Here is a 22,216-nt window from a genome sequence, read left to right as displayed (position 1 = left end):
CATGCCGCTGATTCTCGAACCCCCAGTTACACAAAGGGCGGTATGCAGGGGTGTCCTCTGAAAACCAGACACAACCTGTGTGTCCACCCTTCGGGGATTGCATCCAGTCGCTCGTGCTCCGCCTCCGAGAAGACGATAAATCTGCACTCAGCACGGGGCGGTGACAGGCGAGAGGGCAGAGCGAGGCGCTGAGCAGCCTCTGCGGGGATTCTATTTTTGCTTCAATATCTATTTAAATATACATGTACATCCCCCCATGTGTGCAAATATGCACAGAAATGAAACTAGAAGGAAATGCATCCAAATGTTAGAAGTAGTGTTTATGGGCAGTAATATTCTGCATTCTTTCCACTTGTAATTTTCTTGTTTTTTCTATTTTGCCATGAGCACGGGTTGTTTTTATAACTGGGGGCGGGTGGAGATGTAAAAAGTGATTTGGCTGTTTTTCATTTGGAAAACTGTGCAGTTTGCTTTCTCTAGGTGCAGGGAAATCACAGCCCTGTTGCTATTCCTGCACCTGTTCTGGAGTATGGAGGAACCGCTGTTTACTTAACCATCCCCTGGTGACAGCGAAGGAGGCAGGTGTCACTCCTGTGACCACATTCTGTTGAAGGACCCCCATCTTCCCAGTAGACTCCTCTAGACTCTGCTCTTTCTACTGCTTTGAAGAAGGAAGCAGCCGCGAGCCCCATGTGAGCCATGAGGGAACCTATTCTACCAATAGCCTGAGGGGCCTTATTGCTGATTCTTTTCCAGCCCCACACCTGGCATCCAGGTGAGGCCACAGCCCCATCAGCACCTGGATCTCAGCCAGGTGAGATCTTGAAGCAGAGGCCAGACTCCTGGCCCATAGAAACTGCGAGATAACAAATGTCTATTATTTAAGCTGCTTAGTTTATGGTAATTTGTTACACAGCGATAGCTAACTATAACAAGCTCATCCGTTCATTCATCCAACTCAGCTCTGCTAGACAGGCTGCGGGTTTAGCAAATAAACACACACAGCCCCAGTCAGGTTTGGATTTCAGTCGCATTCAGGTCATACTTCAATTCTTCATTGTTGGATTGAAATTCAGATTTAAGTGGGTGTCCTTTTTCCATCCGGCGGCTCCACTGCTAGACCTCATGGAAAAGATGCTGAGAGGAGACCTTGGGCAAATCCTTGCCTTCTGCTGGAGAGGCCTGCGTGGCAGACCTGGGGACGCCCTGAAAACAGCCCTGCAAGGCCAGCTAGGGAAAGACGGGAGCCAAATCCTAAACTCCTCTTTTGTAACCAAGTTTTCAGCACCAAGTCACCGTCCCTCAGCTGAAGCGCCCTGCATTTGGCTTGCCTGGGCCAGAACACACCCAGACACGGCAAGGAGGTGGGGGCTGGAGCCCTCACACGTAGTGCTCCTCTGGTTAACGAAATAAAGTCGTCCATCCACTGAGCTCCGCCGGGGGCCTGTGACTGCAGTTCATGGCACCAAGTTACAAAGGTAGATGAGAGATCGTCTCATTCCTCAAGGGGATGAGGGGCCAATAGGAGACAGGAGGGAGGGAGGGGAGGAGGGAGAGAGAGAGAGAGAGAGAGAGAGAGAGAGAGAGAGAGAGAGAGAGAGAGAGATTGATTTGTGCAAAAATGTTCATAGCAGCAATATTCACGATGGCCAAACAGTGGAAGCAGCCCAACCGCCCTCCGCAGGAGGCTGGGTAAACAGGCCGGTACGGCCACACCTAAGAGCACCACCAAGCCCTAAAGGAACAAGCTGCCACACACAGGAGAGCAGGGTGAATGTGAGCGAGGAAGCCAGATGCAGACAAAGGACACATTGTCTGACCCACGTGTGCAAAGTTCCTGAACCAGCAGCTTCTTCCTCGTCTTAGGAAACAGGGTGGGGGCGGCCTCTGAGGGGGGCAGCGACCAGCAGGGCACAGGGGCTTCCGCTGGTCATGCCGCTTCTCGGCCTGGCTGGCAGCACAGGTGCGTGCGTGCTCGCTTCGTGGTCAGGTGTGATCGATGCCCTTCTCTGTGTGCTTGCCATATTTCAATAAATAGTCGCATCGTAAAAAAGAGGTAGGTTTATCACAGGCAAATGGGTAAGCAAGCGGGTGGGTCCAGGCCGGAGAATGCCACCCAGAAATAAACGCCACACACAACACGCACTAACCTCACAACAATCATATTGAGTGAAAAAAGCCAGACCAAAAAAAGCATGGCCTGTGCGAATCCATTTATATCAAACTCTAGAACACGTAAAGCCATCTACAGTGACAGAGCAGATCGGCGGTTGCTGTGAGGAAGGCGGAGGGAGATGACCAGGGGACACAGGGCCCTTCTGGGGCGACGAGACATGCAGTCTCTCTACTGTGAGGATGGCTTCACCCGTGTGCACATAAGTCACACCTGACCACATTGCCCACGTTAAGTATGTGTGTCAACAGCGCCTCAGTAACACTATCTTTAAATGTAAGGGCAGAACCCCAGGATTGGCCCCTGGCCGGGATGTGGGGGGTGAGGGACATCAAGGAGGTTTCAGAGCAACCCCAGCCTCGGGGAACAAGGAACTGGGGCAGGGGGGATAGAACCTGCATCACGGTCGTCATTTATGCCCATGCCACCCCAGCTCCTGGAAGGCAGTGCCTGCGCCTGCATTTGGGCACCATTGTCCCCCTGGTACTCAGCGCAGGGCCAGGCACCAAGAAGGACCCGGCTGTGAGCTGAGTGCCGGCCCCAGGAGAAAGGTTCTCTTCTAAAGATGATGTAGGCTGCAGGGCCTGCCCCCGCCGCCCATCCCTGGGTGGGGGCTGCTCCTGTGTGCTTGCTCTGTAGCAGTCCCCACCCCAGTTCTGGGGCGGAGAGCGGGAGGAAGAGGGAGGCCGGGCTTGTATCACAAAAGCCCCACACTGTCCCCCGGAGAAGAAGAGCAGCGGGCGTTTGCCCCGTGTGCTACCGCTGCCAGCCTCAGCTCCATCAGTGCCTGCAACTCCTTAACCAGGTCAGTGCTAATACTACATCCATTTTACAGGTGAGGAAACTGAGGCATGACGGTTAAGAACCCGAGCTCGAGAGCCTTGGTTTCCACCCTGGAGTGATTTTGCCCCCTAGTTAGGGCTGGCAGAGTTAGCACATAAAAATACAAGACGCAAGGTTAAATTTGAATTTCAATAAACAATGAAACAGTTTTTTACTATAAATATGTCTCAAATACTGCATTTAGTATAGTTTGGGACATAATTATACTAAAATGATTCGTTGTTCATCTGACATCCACATGGAACGGGGTGTCCTGTATTTATCAGGCAACCCTACTCCAAGCAGGTGTGTGGTGATGTGCGGGGCCATTCGGGTTGTCTCCGGCCGGGGACAGCGCCACTGGCCTCTCGTAGGGACTAGGCACCACGGATGCTGCTGAGCATGAGGACAGCCCCCAAGACAGAGAGTCATCTGTCCTCAAATGTCAATAGTGACACCACTGAGAGATCCTGACCTAGAGCAAGACTTGGAGGTGAAACGCGGGATCTGCCCTGTGGGGTGAGAGGCAGACCTGGGTGTCACGCCTCATCTGGGGAGCTCACAAGTAGGAACAGCAAGCACACCCCCGGCCCCGTTCCGAAAGGGCAGGCCCCTCCCCACAGGCCCTGAAAGCGTGCATCTGATGGTCTCATTGGTCAGGGGAGTGTAAAATGACACAGAGGGGTGGAAAGTAAATAAATAACCAGAGAGGCCCAGACTGGCCGTCTGATGGCTTCAGCATGGAGATATGGTGCAGCTTGCTCCCAGCACCCTGGTTTCCGTGGATACCCTGGCCATGCATTAGCTGTCTCAGGCCAAAAATAAAAGATTTTCGAGAAAGAAGTCACAGGATATTGCTGCTGCTTTTAAAAATCAGACCCCTGGGCTCCAGGACAGATGAGGGCTTAGCTCTCTCTTCCTCCTGTCACAGGACAGTGCAGGGGCTGACAGGGTGGACTCCAGGGCCAGAAGGGTCTGAATTCAAATCCAGGCCCCATAGTAACTGGGCAGATTTAAGTACGTTATAATTTCCTCCCCATGCCTCAGGGAAGACGCTCCCACTGCAGAACTGTTGGCACTGAGTGAGGCCCAACACGTGGGAGCTGCTTCCCAGGATGCCAGAATCTGAGGGCAATGGGCACCCAAGTCCCTCTGGCAGCTCTGTCTGAAAAAAATCAACAGCCGGAAACCACCCGGATCAACCAGGTAATCAAAGGTGAAGGGTGCGTCGAGGTGGCCACCCATGCTGCAGAGCAAAAGGAATAAAGCACTTTGCCCGCAGCGAGGACCAGCCTCCAGCTTAGCAGTGAGTGCAACAGGAAGTCCAGGGGAGAGCCGGCAGCTGAGTGGCAGGCGGCGGGGTGGGTCTGTGAACCCGGACCCCCCAGGGAGCTGCAGAGACAGAGGCCACGCGGGCAGGTGCCTTTCCCTGGGCCCAGCCGGAAACTCCCCTCTCCGTGGGCTCCCGGCAGACCCCAGCCAGCCAGGGAGGTTCCGGGGTTCCGGAGGTCGGTGCAGGGTCAGGGACCTCTGGTGGGGAGCAGGGCCTGCTTCACGGGGTGGGATGTGTGCAGTCATAAGGGACTCTGCCCTCAAAGGGGACCTGAGCTCTGCTGTTGTCACCTGGGCACTCAATGGTTTTGAGCTACGTTTTTAGTTTGCACGAATGACGTGGCTTGTCTTGAATGGAAAGCCGTGATGTTTAGCTTGCTCCTCAATTTCTGAAGCACAGTTATGCTGCCGGGAGCATGAAGTTATGGACTCTATGAAGCTGGTGAACCGCAGCTTGATGTAAAAAGAAAAAAACAAAAACCCCCCACAACTTCCTGTCAGTGACAGTGGAAACACCTGTGCAGGTGCCCACAGGCCACCTTAGTGGTTGCTGATTTAAACGGCCGGCTCCATGAGGCAGGAATGGGCCTGTGGTGCCACCAGTGTACCCCCATCCTAGCCTAGCGGGGGCCTGGTATGCCCCAGTGGCAGCCAGTCTACTCACCACTCTGACCTCTCTCACCTGGCTGTGCCCTGCCCACATGATTCCGGTGCCCTCCCTCCTCTCTTGCTTCCCAGTAGCACAGGCCTGGCTGGAGAGTTTCTGGGTGAGTGCTGGAGAAGTGCAGTGGTGGTTCAGATCAAGGGCTCTGGAAACAGACAGGCCTGGTTTGACTCTAACCCCACCACCTTCGAGCCACAGAAACGTTACCTGGCCTCCCTCTGCCTCAGTTTCCACATTTGCAAAAACGGGAATAATGACAGCACCTAACTTGTTTTTGTGTGAATATCGAATTAGAGAAGAAAGGCGTGATTTTTTGAATATTAAGTTTTATAAGATGTCATTTTGTATTAGTATGTGCTAAGACTTGGTCTTTGAGATAATTATGCAACAAGTATATATAGAACATGAACCATGGGGCGGATCCTTCACAAGGCACAATGTACACCCCATCCCACCCCCCACCTCCTCCCCTGCGGAGCTCAGGGAGGGAGGCTGAGTAGGAACTAAGGTGGAGCCAGAGGTGTGTGAGCGGGGGCGGGGGTGGGGGCGGAGGGGGGGGAGTGAAATTTGCCCGTGGTTACTCAGATAGAAGGGTGGCATTCACAGCGTCTGTCCTGGATTCTGTTATCCCACCGGACCCTGCCTGGCACAGAGTAGATGCTCAGCGAACGTCCGGCGAATGGACGGGTTCCATCATCAGGTCCTGTAAGACACCTGCCGAGACAAACAGGCCCCGGACGGCAGGCGGCGTGGAGGACGGCAGCCCGCACATCTGCACGCCTACGCGGGGAGCGGACGCCAGCCCAGGAGCGGTGCCGCCGCGGCCACGCCCTCCCGCCACCACGTGGATTTAAAACCCACGCTGCCCCCGGGCTCCTGCCCCTCTCCCGTCATTGGGCGAAGCCGCCCGCACTTGTGTCCAATCAAATAGCGGCTCCCGGAATCCGAACTTGGGATTGGCCGGTCCGCTGTGTCATTTCGGGCTGCCCGTGATGTCAGACGTGTCTGGCACCCCCGCCCCTCTGTGTCTTGACTGGAGTTAAAGGAACCACAGGGAAGACGTGGGCAGGTGTCGCTTCAGAGGCGCTTTTCAGTAACCTTTAAAAATTTTAAATTAACGTTCATTGCAGAAAATACAGCAAACAGTATAAGAGAAATGTACATTCCACAAAACTAACTACTGTTAACATATGGCATATATCACTTCAGTCTTTTTAAATATAATTTTATTTGTACAAAACTGGGACCAGGTCTGCAGCCTATTTTAAACTTTATAAAGGACTTTTCTCTCTCCCACCAAATAATCTGTGAAAGCATCCTTTTTAACAGCTGGATTATCTTTGACCTTCTTTGTTTACCACCCTCCCCCTCCCCCTTTCATTAATTTTATTGCCTTTTTGCTTTCAAAAATGAAGATAGGATCAATATTTTTGTCCTTAATACTCAGTTCTCATTATTTCCTGAAAATGTGTTGTAGAAAGGGAACTAGAGGGTGAGGACACTCACACTTTAAGGGCCTCATTCCCACTGCAAAATGGTCCTGCATTCCTCCAGCAGATGTGCATTGAGCCGCTGATGCCCCCGAGCTGTGGGTCCCCAGGGCCCTTTCAACAGGGCAGTGACATTTCATCACCTTTGAGGTTGGTTCCCAAGCCCCATAAGGGCACAGGGCGCCCTGTGCAGAGGGGAGGGGACCATATCTCTAACTCTGGCTGGGGACTGGACATGATGGCAAGGGTGTTTTCTGTGTGCCACTCCCTGGTAGGGACTGATGGGGCATCATGGCTGAGAGTCAGGAACAGGAAAAGGCTTCTAGCTCAACTCTGCCTTCACCAGCAGCTTGACCTTGGTTAAGCCTTGTCCCTGACTGGGCCTCAGTCTACCCATCTGTCAGAAGACAGGATTTGGCTCTAATGTTTCCACTGTCCTCTCCTTCTGCCTACCCCTCATCTCCCCGCCTCGGTCCCAAAGCCCTGTGTTCTCTGTGGAAACCAGTTCCCTGCTGGCAATGAGAAGCTGGAGGGGAGAGAAGAAGATGGCTCCCGTGGGAGGGCGGGGGTATGGGCCTGTGACCGTGTGGCAGAGCTTGTCTGGCGCTGCTGGAGAGCTCAACCATGTGGCCTTTGTCCAAGAGCTAAGCTGTGTTAACACCTAAACACGCAGAGACAACCAACAAAACACACAATGCACATATACCCCCCACAGCACGAGTACATATACACCCCACATATATATGCAACACACAAATGGGCACCCATGCACCCATGGACCCTCAACACACAGTACACACACACACACACACACACACACACACACACACACACACACACGAATCAACTTCGTGGTTAAGTCTGTGTGGCTCTGCTCTGGTACCAGGCAAGTACCTGTTCTTGGTAGGTGCCGGCCCAGGTGCCTGGCTTGCCAATACTTTCTTAGAAGCTTGTCATTAGGAGGGTATTCAAGGGACAGGACAAAAGGAGATGTATGGGGGTGGAGGGAGTGAGCAAGCAAGGAAGACAGAATTATCAGCAATTAAGGCAGCCCCAAATGCTCATGTGAGTGGGTGCTGCTCATTTACTCCCCCGAGGTTTGCCGAGCACCCACGGTACAGCAGCCCCTAATCATCCCACCCACTGGGATGCATTGGGGCAAGCCAGGCTGTCTTGGCCCTTGGGGTTGCCAATAAAGGGCAGACAGACAGTGAACGCACACACGCGCACACACACACACACACACACACACACACTGTGCAATTCTGTTTCCACCCCCATTTGGCATGGAGGAGATTCAGGATTGTCCAGGCAAAGTGACCGGCTAAAGTCACTCACACAGGTTCTGATACCAGTTTCCTCTCTGAGTTGGTCTCCACCTGAGCCCACTTCCACCTGACCCCTCCCTGCAAAGGTCAGCTGGGAACCTCCAGGAAGCCCAGGGCCAGTGTTGCCTGAGGCCAGCAGGCCCCAGCAGAGGTGAGGAGGACAGAAAAAGTACCAGCAGTCACAAGCCACTCCACCTCACTCATGCCTCAGTGTCCCCGTCTGTCACATGGGTTGCGGTGGGGATGCACTGAGGTACTGCGGACTGGCGATAGGACCCCAGGCATGTATGTTGAATGATGAAGATGACCAATATGCGAATATGCAGGGCCTAGGGCAGGGCCTGACACCCAGGCAGTATCCAATGAACATTAGCTCTTGTTACTGATTAAAAGCAAAACAAGACAAAAAAAATAAAACATGAAGTCCAAAGATGCAAATCTGGGAACGTTGACAGGCCAATTAAACCACAGGCAGGACTTGGGTGGGGGAAATGAGTCAGCTGGCCAGATTTCCAGCGCTGGGAAGTCAGCAGGAGAGGTCCCTAAACCCTAGGGCTGGGATGGCTTCTGAAACAGCAGCTCTGTCCTCAGGCCTGGGGCTGCAGGAGGTGAGGGGACATGGCTGGCCCTGAGGAGGCTGGGATCTGCTTTGTCCCACTGCCGCCCTTTGTTGACTCAGCCCAGCACTTTCCACAGTGCCCAGCAGGCGCAGTCCTACGTGGCCAGCCACCCCCAGCAGGGGCCAAAGCCCATGCTGGCTTCCCCAGCTTCCCGCCGGCTGCCAGGCTGCCGAGGGCCGGCATCCCAGTAGGACTGACTACAGGATCTGCAAGTCTCCTTGTTAAAAAATGATTAATTATTAAGAATTTCAAGATGGTGACAGTAGAGCATTAAACAGCACAGAGTGTGGTACCTGCACCGGCTGGCCTTGCCCCCAACCCAGCAAGGCCTCCTGACTGGCTGAGACTGGACTTTCTCTCTCTAAAGGGCTCCCTGTGGCAGATCCAACCCACACTCAGGGCAGACAGGGCACGTGCTGTCTGGAGGCCCAGAAAGGCGTGTCCCCAGCAGTCGTCTGGGGACACACGCGCTTTTCACAATCCCATGGCCCGTAACCAACCTGGTTGGGCAATGTGTCCCCAACCCCAGACTTCCTGGGACCCTGAGGATTCCTTCATTCCTCCTCCACCAAGGGCTTTGTCCTGGGCACCTGTGCCCCTGGCATGAGACTCCCTCTCAGCTGTCCCACTTCCCCAGAGAGGCCACCCTGACCCGTTGGGCTCCAGCTGGGTTCAGCCAGGGCCCTTTGTATTCTTCCCAGCTCTTGTCCCTCCCTGAAGCCATCACTTGGACTTACATGTTTACAGACTCACAAGAATGAGTCCCAGGAGGACAGGGACTTGGACTGCCCCAGACAGATGCTCCGTAAATACGAGTGGAATAAAACACCTCTTCAGGTGTTTCCTGATCCCCACCCCCCAGGCCTCTAGCTCATTGTCTCCATATCTGAAGTGACCTAGTGTAGCTACCAGTTTGCATGGGGGCTTATAGGCTCTCCTGCCCCCCAAAATGCCACATGAGAACAGGTGCCCCGTGTCCAGCACGAAACCTGGCCCTGAATGGGGAGCATAATATTTACTGACAGAATGAAGGAAACTTCTTTTTCTGATGTGTGGCCTCCCTCCCATATGGGCTCAGGCTGGCTCAGCAGAGGTGGGCCAACACCCGTACTTCCCCAACACCCCAACCCCCTTAGAGTGAGGCTCTCCCATTGGGGCCAGTAACACCTCCTCGTGTGCCTGGTCTGACGGTGGGTGTGCCCTTGCATCGCTGATCCCTAGCACCACACAGGGCGGTGCCTGGCACAGGTCTTTGGAGATACAGTTGTGACCACCGTGCCTGACACCCTGTGTTAGGCCTCCGGGCAGAACCAACTTTGGAACCAGGGCTGAGACCACTAACCAGTTCCAAGTGCCACCATCAGAGCAGTGGTGTCACATTGTAGGTACCCAACAAATATGGCCAGTGCTCTTCCCAGGCCCATCGACCAGAGCTCTATGTGGGTAGGGTTTTGTTTTTTTGGGGGGGTGGGGCGTGTTTTAATCTACTAAATTCACTGGTTATTTTTGCCTGCTGACGGTTTAACCTGGATTGCCTCATTTCCCAGACGATCGATGTGTGTGTGTTTCCGCTTACCAGACAGGACAGATGTCTGCCAGGGACTTGGAGGAGGGCAGGGGTTTTGCCTGGCATGGCTGAGTTCCCAGCACTCAGGGGTGAGCTCAGGGAATGTTTGTTGATTGAATGAATGGCAGAATGGCTGAAAGGAGGGGCCGTGGTGGAGGTCTCCTTTGGCCTCAGAAATGAGTGGGGTCCAAGGTCGGCCCCAGGCCCAGCCAACATTTTCAGGGTCCTCCCTCCTTCATCTTTTCTCCAAGCTGCAGAGGCCAAATTGCAGCAAACCTATCCCCTGCCCCTCTGTGGACCAGCAGGTGAAGTTGACCCCTCCTCAAGGTGGGGGCTGAGTCTGCCCTCAGTGCTCTCCCCATCCTGGTCTTGGGCTCGGACTTCTCCAATCTAGCGATGGTAAGTGCCTTTGACCTCTGCTGTACCCGCACTTGCGGCTCCCCTAGAAAGCTCCTGCCAGTCCATCACCCCTCCAAAGTTTCTTGCTCATCCTGATAAGAGAGCAAGAGGCATCCTGGGGAGCAGTGCAGGGAGAGAACTCGCCCACTTCCCTGGCCTCTTTCTCTGCAACACTGTTGGTTCCAGTCTGTGGAAAGGAAATAACTTTTAGAATCCTTTCCCCCTTCCACCCCCCAACACAAAAATAATCTCTGCTCATTACTGACACTCTAGGCATTACAGGGGCGTGTGGCTATTTAAAGAACTAGATGTGTGTGTGTGTTTTGGGCCGAGGAGGGGGGTGGGGGGAAGAGTTTGGGGGGGGGAGGTGAGGGGGCAGGTGCCCCAGGGCCTGGGTCTCCTCAGGCTCCACCATTGTGTGAGCTTAAATTAAGTCAGGGACTCCAGGTCAGTTTCGGGCCTGTGAAATGGGATAACAGCCCTGCCTCCCCAGAAAGTGCCAGGTTGAGTTCCTACTGGGTAAGTTTTTGGCACCGGGTAGGCCTTCCATGTAAAATACAGACTTAGGGAAGCGTCTAGGAGGGGTCACCCCAAATTGCCAAAAGGTGTGGGGGGCCTCTTACATAATATTTCAACATTTTTTTTACACCAGGAGAAGGTGTTCCTGGCACTTGAGTAATTAAAACTTAATGAAACAGAAGTACCTCTGCGTCTCTGCCGGGCCTCCCCACAGCCGGCGGCCCCCGGGGCGGCAGACAATGGGTGTGGATTCGCCCGGGCCCCTGCGGGCGGGCACTTCACACCGGTCCCCGACTCGTATTTACCTGACAAGGGCGCTGGGGCATTTACCGGAGCCGCCCGGGGCGTGTCTACGGGATCCCGTTTCCCAGCCGACCTCCGTGGGATCGGGTTAAAGTGCGCGGGGGCGAAGTGGGCGGGGGGCCTCGTGGGGCTGCAAACCTGGAGGTGGGAGTTTCCTGCGAAATCAGGGAACAGGTGGTCTGGAGTGCTCCCCCTTCTCTAATTGCCCTGCCCTGAGCCCCAGGAACCTCATGCTCCTTCGGGGGACCCAGGCTTCCTCCCAAACTCCAAGTCAAGAACCCGCGGGGCCGAGGAATGCACCCCGGGCCGGGGTGTGCGGGGCAGGGGTCTCCAACTGACCCCGTTGGAAAGGGGACCGAACGCCCCTCAGCTGCGCGGGTCCCGGTTCTTTGCGGGCCGCCTCACTCTGGCCCTTTAAGAACCCGCCCCCTTCCCCGTCACCCCGCCCCGCGGCCCGGGGAGGGGATGCGGGGGAACCTCGGCGGGGATTGGCGCAGCGCGCGCCCCCTCCCCGGCCCCCGCGCGGTGGGAACCGGCAGCCCCGTCTAGCGCTGACGTCAGACCGTCTGCCTGCCTCCGACCGCGGTCTCGGAGCGAAACCCGATCTCCTTGGACTTGAATGAGGAGGAGGCGGCGGCGGCGAAGGAGGCGCTCGGCTGGGGGAAGCCAGCAGCGGAGGCTCAGCTCCGGCGGCAGCGCGCGCCCCGGCTGCCAGCCCATTTCCCGGACGCCACCCGCGGGCACTGTCGACGCTCCCGGGACTGCGGAGGGGCGGCCGGGGGTTGCAGGGGACCGCGGCCCCACGCACTGAGTCCCGCGGCGCCCCGGAAACTTGGCGGCGTCCCGAGCCCGGCGAGCCGGGGCGCGCCTTCCCCGCCGCACGCCTCCTGCATGCGGGGCCCGAGCACCGGGCGTCGGCCGGAGCCCCCCCCGGCCGCCCCCGCGCCCCTCGCACCCCGCGCCGCGCCGCCACGCCGTCCATGCACCGCTTGATGGGGGTCAACAGCACCGCCACCGCCGCCGCCGCTGGGCAGCCCAATGTCTCCTGCACGTGCAACTGCAAACGCTCTTTGTTCCAGAGCATGGAGATCAGTGAGTGACCCCGCGCCCCCCTCCCCGGAGGCCCCATCGGGCTCAGACCCCGAGTCAAGGCGCCGCTGCGGGCGGGGACCCGGGCTGTGCGCGCCCCCTCGGGCCGTGAGCCCTGCGCCCCGGCTGCGCCCGCCGCGCCCCGGGCGCGCCCTCTCGGCTCGCGGCAGCTGGCGGCCGGCCCGGCTTTGTCCCGCGGCGCTGCGAGCCTGGCACGGCCCCCGCTGCCCGCGCCCTGCCCGCAGGGACTCGGACCCGGGACCGAGTGGTGGAGGGCGGCGGGGCGCCAGGCGAGAGATAGCGGGGTGGATGCGTGAAGTTTCCATTTTATTTCCCTAAGGGGCAGTCGCGTTGGAGCAATTAGGCCGGCTCTATATCAACTTTGGCTGGGAGGGGGTGGCGGGCGTGTGAGACACTGTCTGGCCTGCGAGGTGTCTGGGGCTCCGAGCGGCTGTGTCTGGAGTGTGCGTGGCACTGTGTGTCTCGGCTTCTGTAAGTGGGTTTCTGTGCGTTTATGGGGTGTGCGTGTCTGTGTGTCTGAGTCGCGGTCTGTCCCAGGAGTACGTGTTTGTGAGTCTTCTGAGGTCTGTGTCTGGGGCTGGGTGCCCCTCTCGGGGGTCTGGGGACCGTTTGTGTCCAGGTGTCTGGAACCAGGGTTCGCGCTGGTGGGTCTGGCCCAGCGGTGGATCCCGAGTATGTGTGTCATTGTGTGAGTGTCTGTCCCCGACGTACCTATAAATATCCTGTCTGGACAGCTTGGCTCAGTCAGACTGGGACGATGGTTTCAAATGAGTCAAAGTTTGGGGCTGTTTGTATTTGGGACTGCCTTGCCCTGACAGGGGGAGGTAGAGGAGGGTAGGGAGGGGGGTGTTTGATGCTCAGCCTGATTGGCCCTGCACTTCCCTCCCATAGCCCACCCAGGTGGAGGCATGGTTGGATGGGGAATTGACAGCCAGCCCCTGGGGCCTGTTTTCTAGCCAACACCCCTCCCCCAGCCACCCTTTTGAGGATCTCTTGCCTCTCTGAACTTCATTTTCCCCATCTTCGCCCCTGGACACCTCAGGCGAGGGGGCACACAGCCCTCTGCATGGCCAGCCTTCCTGCTGGGACCAGGATCCAAGAGGCAGCTGCCACCGAGCCAGGGCAGTCACTAGGTGACTCATAAGCCAGTTTCCGAAGGCGGCTGCCACGGCTTTCGGCCCCTGAGCCTGTACAGTGAGGCTCAAGAGGTAAAAATAACCCATGACCGGCCCTGCTGGGGCAGGCTGGCGGGCTTGGGTGGTGGGTCCTTCCATTCACCTCCCCCCACTCCCTCCAGTCAATTGAAAGCCTTGCTCCCCCTCCCCCAGCTGCCTTGCCCCAGGCCAGCTAGGTACTTGCGCCAGGCCAGCTAGGTGCCAGGAGGACCTGCCCGGAGCCAGCGTTTTCGGAATTGAGTTGCATTTAAACCAGATTGCTTCCCAAAGGCCCTTTGTGAACTCAGGAGGCTAATGAAATGCACGAGGATATGATTAAAATGTGTTTGCACATGTTTGGAGAGAGTCTCCTGGTGCTAGGTGGATTGCTGCTGACGTCCCCCCATGCCTTGTTTTTACCCCTTCCTTCTGTAAAGCTGCTTGGGGGACCTCCCGCCCAAGGGATGCACGTTGCGTTGAACTTGTCACCTTGAGGGCTGGGCTGTGGCTGACCTTCTGCTCTTGTCCATCCTTTGGGTACAGGACTTAAAGAACACTCATTCTCATTTCTGTCCCTTCTTTGGCTAATATTTCGACTGACACTAAGGTGTCAGTAAACCCATGGCCTGCAGGGACCCGTGAGGGTAGCATTCAGAACTCTGGCCTGTGGCACTGAGCTGGCCCTGGTGGCCCATTACTCACCTGTACTTTTTACACAGGGCCCCCTACTTCCTGGGAGAAAGCCCAGGGCAGGAGGAAGCAGCTTTAAAACCCAGGTATAATGTAACAGTTTGTTGCAAGTGCTAATCAGATTTCAGTAAAGGGTCTGCTGAGGAAGCCCAAGGGCCTGGAGTCTCTTTATACAAAAAACATGGAAAAAAGAGAGGGAGAGAGGGAGGGAGGGAAGAAGGAAGGAAGGAAGGAAGGAAGGGAGAAAGGGAGGAAGGAAAGAAGGAAGGGAGGATGGAAGGAAAGGAGAAAGGGAGGGAGGAAGGAAGGAAGGAAAGAAGGAAGGGAGGATGGAAGGAAAGGAGAAAGGGAGGGAGGGAGGGAGGAAGGAAGGGAGGGAGGGAGGGAGGAAGGAAGGAAAGGAGAAAGGGAGGGAGGGAGGAAGGAAGGAAGGGAGGGAGGAAGGAAGGAAGGGAGGAAGGAAACTGGGCAGTGGCCACCTGGTAGTTCACACAATAGTCCAGATGCGTCCGGAGGGGGCTGCCAGGCAGCATTCAGGTGGCTCTTCTGTGAGAGGGGATTGCCCCTGTTCGGGCCTTTGAGCCACCTGGGCCTCAGTTTCCTCACCTGATAAAAGTGACCATGAGGTTGAAATTCTACCATCTTTCAAGAGGGGGCCTCTGCCCTCCAGACCCTGGCTGGCGGCTTCCGTGTGAGAAGTGGCCCTGCTCCCGTAGCCCTGGGTCCTCCGTGGGGTCTGCAGCGGCCCCATTTTCAGACCTGGGAGGAGCCGTGGCCGCTCAGGACCCATGCCATCATTTTCTAGATGAGGGGAGGCGGCGATGGAAAGCTTCCCCCCAGGCCCCCCACCCGCGCTAGACCCCGGCCAGGCTTATTTCTCGTGGAGGGCACACACTGTCCCTTGAATTTGGAACTTGGGCTCCAGAGTAGGCCCACCTTGAACTTGGGGGGCTGGAAGGAATCTGTGGCATCCCTTTTGCAGCATGGAGGGAGGGGTGGGGGGGAGGGAGGAGGGGGGATCTCTGAGGCCAGACATCTGGAATGGGCTTGCCTTGACTTTAACAAGACACTCCATTTTTTCTGAGAGTCGAGAATCTGATGGCAGCTAGCTGTTCCCAAAACACACTCCACAGAGAAACGCGCCACTCTTTAAAAGGCGGGGGTCTTGAGGTTAAAAACCGCAGGCTCAAGGGACAACCCACCAAGATGGCAGCCAGGGAGGGGGTTCGCTCTGCTGCCTTTGAGAGAAGGATTTCTCCGGGTACGAATTTTTCTTGGCGTTCTTGTTGACCTCTTTTCTGTGTCTCTTAGAAATGACCTGTCTTTCTCCACCTGCTTCTGCTCTTAGGGGCAGGTAGAAGCTGACTGCCCTCTGGGTGGACTGAATTGTTTGCTTACAGCTGCTGGCTCTTGTGACAACATTTCTTAAAGGCCCTGGGAGGCGCCCCTCACCCCTGCGGGCAGTGTCTGCTTGGCAGTTTGGGTTTTTAACACCGTCCGAGTCTTTGAGCCTCTGATTCCTCTTCTCCAGCTGGTTCCAAGCCAGTAGTCCAACCAACACAGCTCTCAGAACTCAGGACGCCCAGGGTTCTGGCGGTTCTCCTGACACGCTGTACCGCTGAACACTGAGGTCCCGGTGTGTCAGCCTCGCACTGGGACGCCCTGGGCCAGGTGATTCCCGTCGGGAGGGGGGAGGTGATCCTCTGTGCTGAGGTTCAGCGGCATCCCTGGCCGGTCCCCACTGGATGCCATTAAGAGTAGCTTCTGCTCCCCCCACCAAGTTGTAACAACCCAACTATCTATAGACTTTGCCCAGTGCCCCCGGACAGGGCCCCTGGTGAGACCCAGGCTCTAATTGGTCTTGGTTTCTGCTGGCTGGGGGGCAGGAGGGCAGATCTGAGTTGCCAGATCCCTGTCCCCTCAGAAGTCAGTCCCTGTGAAGACTGCGTGGCTCCCCAGTTCGGCACCTGTTGTGCGGGAAAGGCTGGGGGTCCCTCTGGGTGAAGGTCCACTTCCCATCCTGGGTTTGCGTTTCTTGGAAGGAGAGGCTCTGGCATCTGTGGCGAGTGGGTATTTCAGGATTTGGATTCATCTTGGCGCCGAGGGCCTGCTGTGCCCTCTGTGGGCCCTCTCAGCAGGGCTTTTCAACCCACAGCATTTTACGGCTGATCTTAGCTTGAGGTGTGATTAGGGGTTGAGTTTTGGTGGGACCTCAGATTGGGCAGGAGGTCTGGGTTAAGCCAGCAACACTGCCCCGCGAGGCCCTGGGTCAGGGAGGGCTTAGTGTTTATTAAGACAGAAGATCTAATTGCTCCTGCTGCACAAGTGCCCCCACGTGCCCACCCACATATACATGCATACCCGTGTGTGCACACACCGCTGCTGCACCCAAACACACGCACACATACATGCACACACACTCCTCGGCCTTTCCTGCCAGCTTCTGTTTGGGTGTGGATGGTTACTTCTCCTGGGCATGTAGTAAAAGAAATGGGGAGGAAATGCACACACAGCTCCCCTAAGAGTTTGCCATTGTATGCACTCTCCCTTCAAGAGAAAGGGGAATGAGTGACAGGAGGAGCCGCCTGGAGAGGAGGCTGCTGGGAGGGTGGGGGGGGGGGGCGCTGCTGGCCTTTAGTGCAGGAGGATGCGCATGCCCCAGTGCCCGAGCTGCGGTTCAGGTGCACCCAGGTGGCTGCCCCGCCCCAGGGTTTTCAACGTTATGGTTTGTTCAAACCTAAGAAAGGGTTTGAGAGGAAAGTCCTGGTGGTGGGGCCCAAACCAGAGGGTCCGGGCGGCTTTTTGTCTCAGGTTCTGTCTCCCAGAGATAAGTTTGCGGGCAGCTTGGCAGTGGGGATCCTGCCCCAAGAGAAGCCGCCGTTTCACACTGGGTTTGGGAGCTGTGTGCACTGCGGAGGGAAGGAGAGCAAAGCTGAGGGCCCATTTTGTGCTTTTTAAAAGATGTCATGTGCACGCACGCGTGTGCACACACATATTGAGGGACACACGTGGGGCTGTGCTGGTGTGCCCTCTGCCCTGTGTGTGCCTGTGGAGCAGCGGGGCACAGCGTGTGCGCCCAGGGCTCCCGGAGCCGGGAGCATGTTCCCGTGCCGCCGTTTTCTCTGGGGTGGCAGCAGAGGACAGGGTCTGCCCCCAGGGGCCTTCTGCTTGGCTTACCATTGCCACCTGGGCCTCGTGTGGCCAGATCTTTCGGCTCCAGGGGCCTGGACAGCTAGATTTTGATGTAAAACTGGGGTTTTAAGTACTGGCAATAGCCTAGTTTTCTCACTACGACGGCCCACACCTGTCCCACACACCCGGTGAAGCCCATGTGCTAGTCAATTACGAGTGTGACCCGGGGCCAGTGGGATCAAGGCCCAACTCAGTTCCAAAACTCACTGGCTGCATCACTTGTCCAGTCTGTGAAGCGGGATAGCAGCAGCCCGGGTGCTGGGGTGCTGTGAGTATGCAGGCCTCTGGGCGCCTGTGTCTGGGGTGCTGGGTGCTGTGAGTATGCAGGCCTCTGGGCGCCTGTGTCTGGGGTGCTGGGTGCTGTGAGTATGCAGGCCTCTGGGCGCCCGTGTCTGGGGTGCTGGGTGCTGTGAGTATGCAGGCCTCTGGGCGCCTGTGTCTGGGGTGCTGGGTGCTGTGAGTATGCAGGCCTCAGGGCGCCTGTGTCTGTCTGCGCTGCTGCCCTTCCCCCTCAGGGCTGGCCACACCCCTCTGCGAAGTCATGACAACCGAGCATTGACAGTCAGCCTCGCCTTCCCTTTGGGTGACACTACCAAGCTAAACCCTGACACCTCGGGCTCTCATCAGGGCCTTGCCAGCCTCTGGCAAGAAGTGCCTGTCAAGCTGGGAAAGTTCTGGAATGGCTTGCCCACAGAGCGGGGGCTTCAGACCCTGGGTTGTGCCTCGAACTGTTTGGGGCATCGCCAAGCTTTTGGGGCGCCACAGAACGGCTTCTCTCTTCTGTTTCCAGGGTGACTGATGGGTTTTTGCTTCCACTCCCTTTCCTAGTTGGATACAGAGAGCTTATTATGTGCCAGGTACTAGTGAAGCATTTTTCTCCAGCTTCAAAACACCTCTGTGAGTGAGCTATTGCTAGCACCAATTTGCAGATGCAAAAACAGGATCAGAGAGGGTAAGACTTGCTGCAGGTCACACAGCCAGGAACTGATGCTCTGTTGCGATTAAGCTCCCTACACCCAGGACGTCTTTCCCATGAGGCCACACTGCCTCCCCGAGCCCCAGCATTTTCTTTGTCAGACTTAACATTGCAGTGGTATTTTCGATTTCGGCCTAAGACCAAAACCCATGCTGGACCTGCCCTCAGGGAGGAACAGTAACAGACCTCAGAGCTCGAGGTTGCCTCTGATGCCACCCTGGCTATTTCAAGTGCTGTTCCAGGTGCTCCGGGACATCCGGGGGCTTCGGCGGCAAAGCCCTGCAGTCCCAGGGCTGCCGTTTGGTGAGGACGCAGAAGACATGAGCTCGTTTCAGGGAGGGGCTGCGACCCCCAGCTCCCAGACTGGCCATCCTGTTTGGGCCCCCGAAGCCCCCGTGAGTCTCTCTGTGGGGCCTGTCGCACAGTGTTGAACACCGTGTGCTTAGTGTGCCATACCCGCCCCTCTGGTCACCCAGCATGAGATGCCCCCAGCCTGGTAGATAACTCGAATGTATAGGAGGAGGGGAGAACGTGGGCAGGGCAGGCTGATGGGCTCATAGAAGATTCCAGACAGGAGAGGAGGTAGTGAAGATACAGACTCCGAAAACCGTCCTTTTTTGGGTTTGGATGAGGGTCCCTCCGGGCCGCCACTGCCCCTCTGTGCACTGGTCCTCACAGGTTGCGGGCCAGGAGCCTGAGCACCGAGAGCACCTGGGCACAGAGGAGTAGCATGGATGCCCCACTCCTCGGGCAGGAAGCTGTGCCTGAGCCTCCGGACCCGTGGGAGGCGGGCGCTCTGAGGGGCGGCGCACAGCCCCGGAGGCGGGAAGAGGTCCAGCTTCTCAGGATCGCTGCAGTGTTGGTAAGAGCATCAGAGTAACCAAAAGGCACCGCCAGGGCCCGTCCTCGCCCCACAGGGAGAGTTTCTGGTGATTCTGTTCCACACACACTTGCCCCGGACTTGGAGTGTCGTTCGCTTACTCTCTGACCCGTTGGCACCCCTGGGTGGAGCTGGCATTTGCTCCGATGTGATGGTGAGACGCCACATGCTGAAAGGGGTTAGGCAGCCACGGGACTCACCTTTAGCGGTATTGGGCGGTGACGGGATCTCGATGCCTGTGTTTTCCATCGGGGTAGGGGGTGGAGAAGGGCTGGATGGCTTGGCTTAGGCTCCTCGCCTGCAACAAGCTTGCTGGGATGCCAGGTCATTGGGAAACCGTACGTTCCTCCCCTTCACATATGTATCAGTGGGTTTGGGAAATGGCTGTCCTGGCAGGAAAGAGAGTTTTAATTATCGGGTAACAAGTATAAAAGTGGCTCTGGGATCTGAATGCTAGGTAACGTTTGCCTCTGGACTCTACCAGCCAATCCTAGAAACGCCTCCTGGGGCTCCAGGGCTCAGTGCTGGGCTCCCCCAGGCTCGGCAGACACAGCCTAAGTCTGAATTGGAGACATCGTTGCACGGCCATTGTCCCTAGTATGGGCTTTGGTGGTGATGGGGGAGTGGCAGCGTTGGGATCCTGGTTGGGATCCATAGAACTTTTGCATGATCTTGGCACAGAGTAGATGCTCAATAAACATCGACACAGTTGGTGAAAGAGGGTTTATGATGTGCCTTGGTTTCCCCCGTGGCTTGGGAGGTGAGGGTAAAACGCAGAGCTTGCAGTGATGTTCTGCGAACTGCTGGCACGGGATGGGGTCTGTCCGGGTGGCTGCCACCCTTTATCTTCTCTGCTGGGGAGTCACCGATTCCTGCTGTGTGGGTCACGGGGGCATCAAGGGTGGGAGCGTCGCTGTTGGTCCTGAGGGTGTCCAGGAGCGAGGTTTCCATCCTGCCCTGGGAGGTGAGGGCAAGTCCGATCATGGCCAACGATTAGGAATATAGAAATGTGTGCTTTTATATATAAAACCACATGTCTCTGTGTATATAAAACATAAAGATGTATTTTATTATCCAATATGTAGACTGTTTTTAAGTGTGTGCGTTCCACTCCCCAAGGCTGGCATCCTGCTGATGTGATGGACTAAGCGGGAACCACGCCCTCCCCCCTTCCCCGGCTTTGCCCTGGGCTCCTGGAGGAAGGTGACACCAGGGTTCCCAGGCTCTGTCCTCAGAAGCAAGATAAGTGAGGAACTGAGTCCATTTCAACAAAGTTTGGGGCAAGCCCACTGCCCTTTCCCCAAAGAAGTGTTCGGCCCCAGCAGTCTGGTCGCCCACCGCTCCCCTCTGTCGACACCCTGCCTGCTGTGCACCCCGCCTGCCTTGCGTTGCCCGAGGCTGTGCAGGCAGCGAGTGGCCATGAGCCCGCTGCCCGAGAATGAACGCCAGGTGTAGGCTCGCCTATTGCGCTGGCCCACGAGGGTTGACTGTCCCTGACAGGGCCGCTCCCAGACTTTGCTAGCACTGCCCGACAGGGGTCAGCCCCTGCCCTGGGGGGTGATCCATCCCAGCCGCCACGCTGCTGTGAGGGAGGCTCAGAGTTTGCATGCGGCCACAGCAAACGCTCCTTCTTCATCAGCTGAAGTTAGAGCAGGTGAAATAGCCTTGATCTGATGCGATACCTGCAGCTGATGTCCGTGTAAAGGTGGTATGAGAGTTTGGTTCTCGTCCAAGACTGTCGCCAGAACTCTGTGTATCCATGCTTACCCCCTTTACGCTGCTCACGTGGCTGCATTAGAAAGACTTCATGAAGGTCTTGACCATCTGGAGCAAAGTAGAAAGTGAAGGTTGTGGGAGGGTCTGTGCAGGCCCCGGGAGCCCTGCAGGAATCTGGTGGCTGCCCCGCCCCAGTTTGCAAATTCCCAAACCATCCGGCTGATGTGCAGTAGCCGCTCACAGGTCTAACTCGAACTGCCTTCCTAAAAACAGTGTAGCCAGTACGAATTCTGTAAACCTATGAATCGACTTTGCGCAAACACCCTGAGTAATTTCTTTGTTCTTTTTTTTTTTTTTCTACTTGGTAATTGGTGTCTGTAAAAGCCAAAGGTTTGGGCTTGCAGGAGGCATGATTCATTTATTGGTGTCTGCGCCGCCCGCCGTCATTCAGTCATTTCAGGATGCCGTCGCGGTGAGCCAGGCGTGATTCATCCTGGGCTGGGCTCAGCAGCCGTGGGGTCATGACCATCGGAGGAAGCGGTTTTTTCCTGATCTATTTATGGTATGGGAGAAAGAGGTGGGTGTATTGAGATGATGGAGAGGGTGTCCATTACATTAGTGAATATAACCGATTAAATAACACCAACCAGCCCTTTAAACACCACTCCACTTACTGCTGTGGATCGTTAAGATAGCCCACAGCTCAACACGCCACTATCGGCTGCATCTCGCCGTACCGACGGATCCCGACCTCCCAGCAGGCTGCGTGCAGGGATGCCCCGTCTAACCTGGAGCAGGGTTTCAGGCCGCAGCCACTGATGCAGGGATGTTGCCTTTTTAAAAAGTCTACCAACTGCATCCCCCTTGGAACAGTTTAAATGTCTCTGCTTCGGGGTCAGGGGCCGCTCCCCTCGCCCCTCTCATTTGCTCACACGTGGAGCTGCTGGTTTTACCTAATTTTATTAGTTACTTTGGACTCTAAATAAAATTGCCCCCGTCCTCCGATCTAGAGGTCATTAGTAGTGCTTGCTGCGTGGCCGAGGTGTAATTATGAGCCCCACTTCCAATCCCTTGTAAATCTAGGCCCGACCCACAAATCACAGGCCAGAGGTGCTGGTGTTTAGTTGAAGAATGTTTCCACCTGTGGCCACTTCTCCCTGCCGTCGCCTCCGGCTGGTTCTCCGCCTGTAGAATGAGCTCCGAGGTGCCCTACCCTCGGCATCACTGAACGGGGGTCTGGCTCACATTCGCATGACGCCTCGGCTCCTGTAAACCGTTAGT

General features: G+C 56.4%; 1 protein-coding gene across 2 annotated transcripts in view; it reads left to right on the top strand.

The window, feature by feature from the left end:
* Nucleotides 1-11,711: 11,711 nt before the first annotated feature.
* Nucleotides 11,712-22,216, top strand: part of PMEPA1 (prostate transmembrane protein, androgen induced 1) — a 49,729-nt gene continuing 39,224 nt past the window's right edge. Inside the window, exon 1 of one of the 2 annotated variants that reach the window (XM_036322061.1) lies at nt 11,712-12,309. In XM_036322061.1, the coding sequence (XP_036177954.1) occupies nt 12,198-12,309 (112 nt within the window). In that variant the 5' untranslated portion in view covers nt 11,712-12,197. The remainder of the gene's footprint in view (nt 12,310-22,216) is intronic. The other variant, XM_036322062.1, reaches the window with a different exon arrangement.

The sequence above is a fragment of the Myotis myotis genome, unplaced genomic scaffold (genome assembly GCF_014108235.1).
Source record: "Myotis myotis isolate mMyoMyo1 unplaced genomic scaffold, mMyoMyo1.p scaffold_m19_p_9, whole genome shotgun sequence".
In the NCBI taxonomy this organism is placed as follows: domain Eukaryota; kingdom Metazoa; phylum Chordata; class Mammalia; order Chiroptera; family Vespertilionidae; genus Myotis; species Myotis myotis.
Note: the sequence above shows the minus strand (reverse complement) of the source record. Positions and strands in the feature narration are given on the sequence as shown.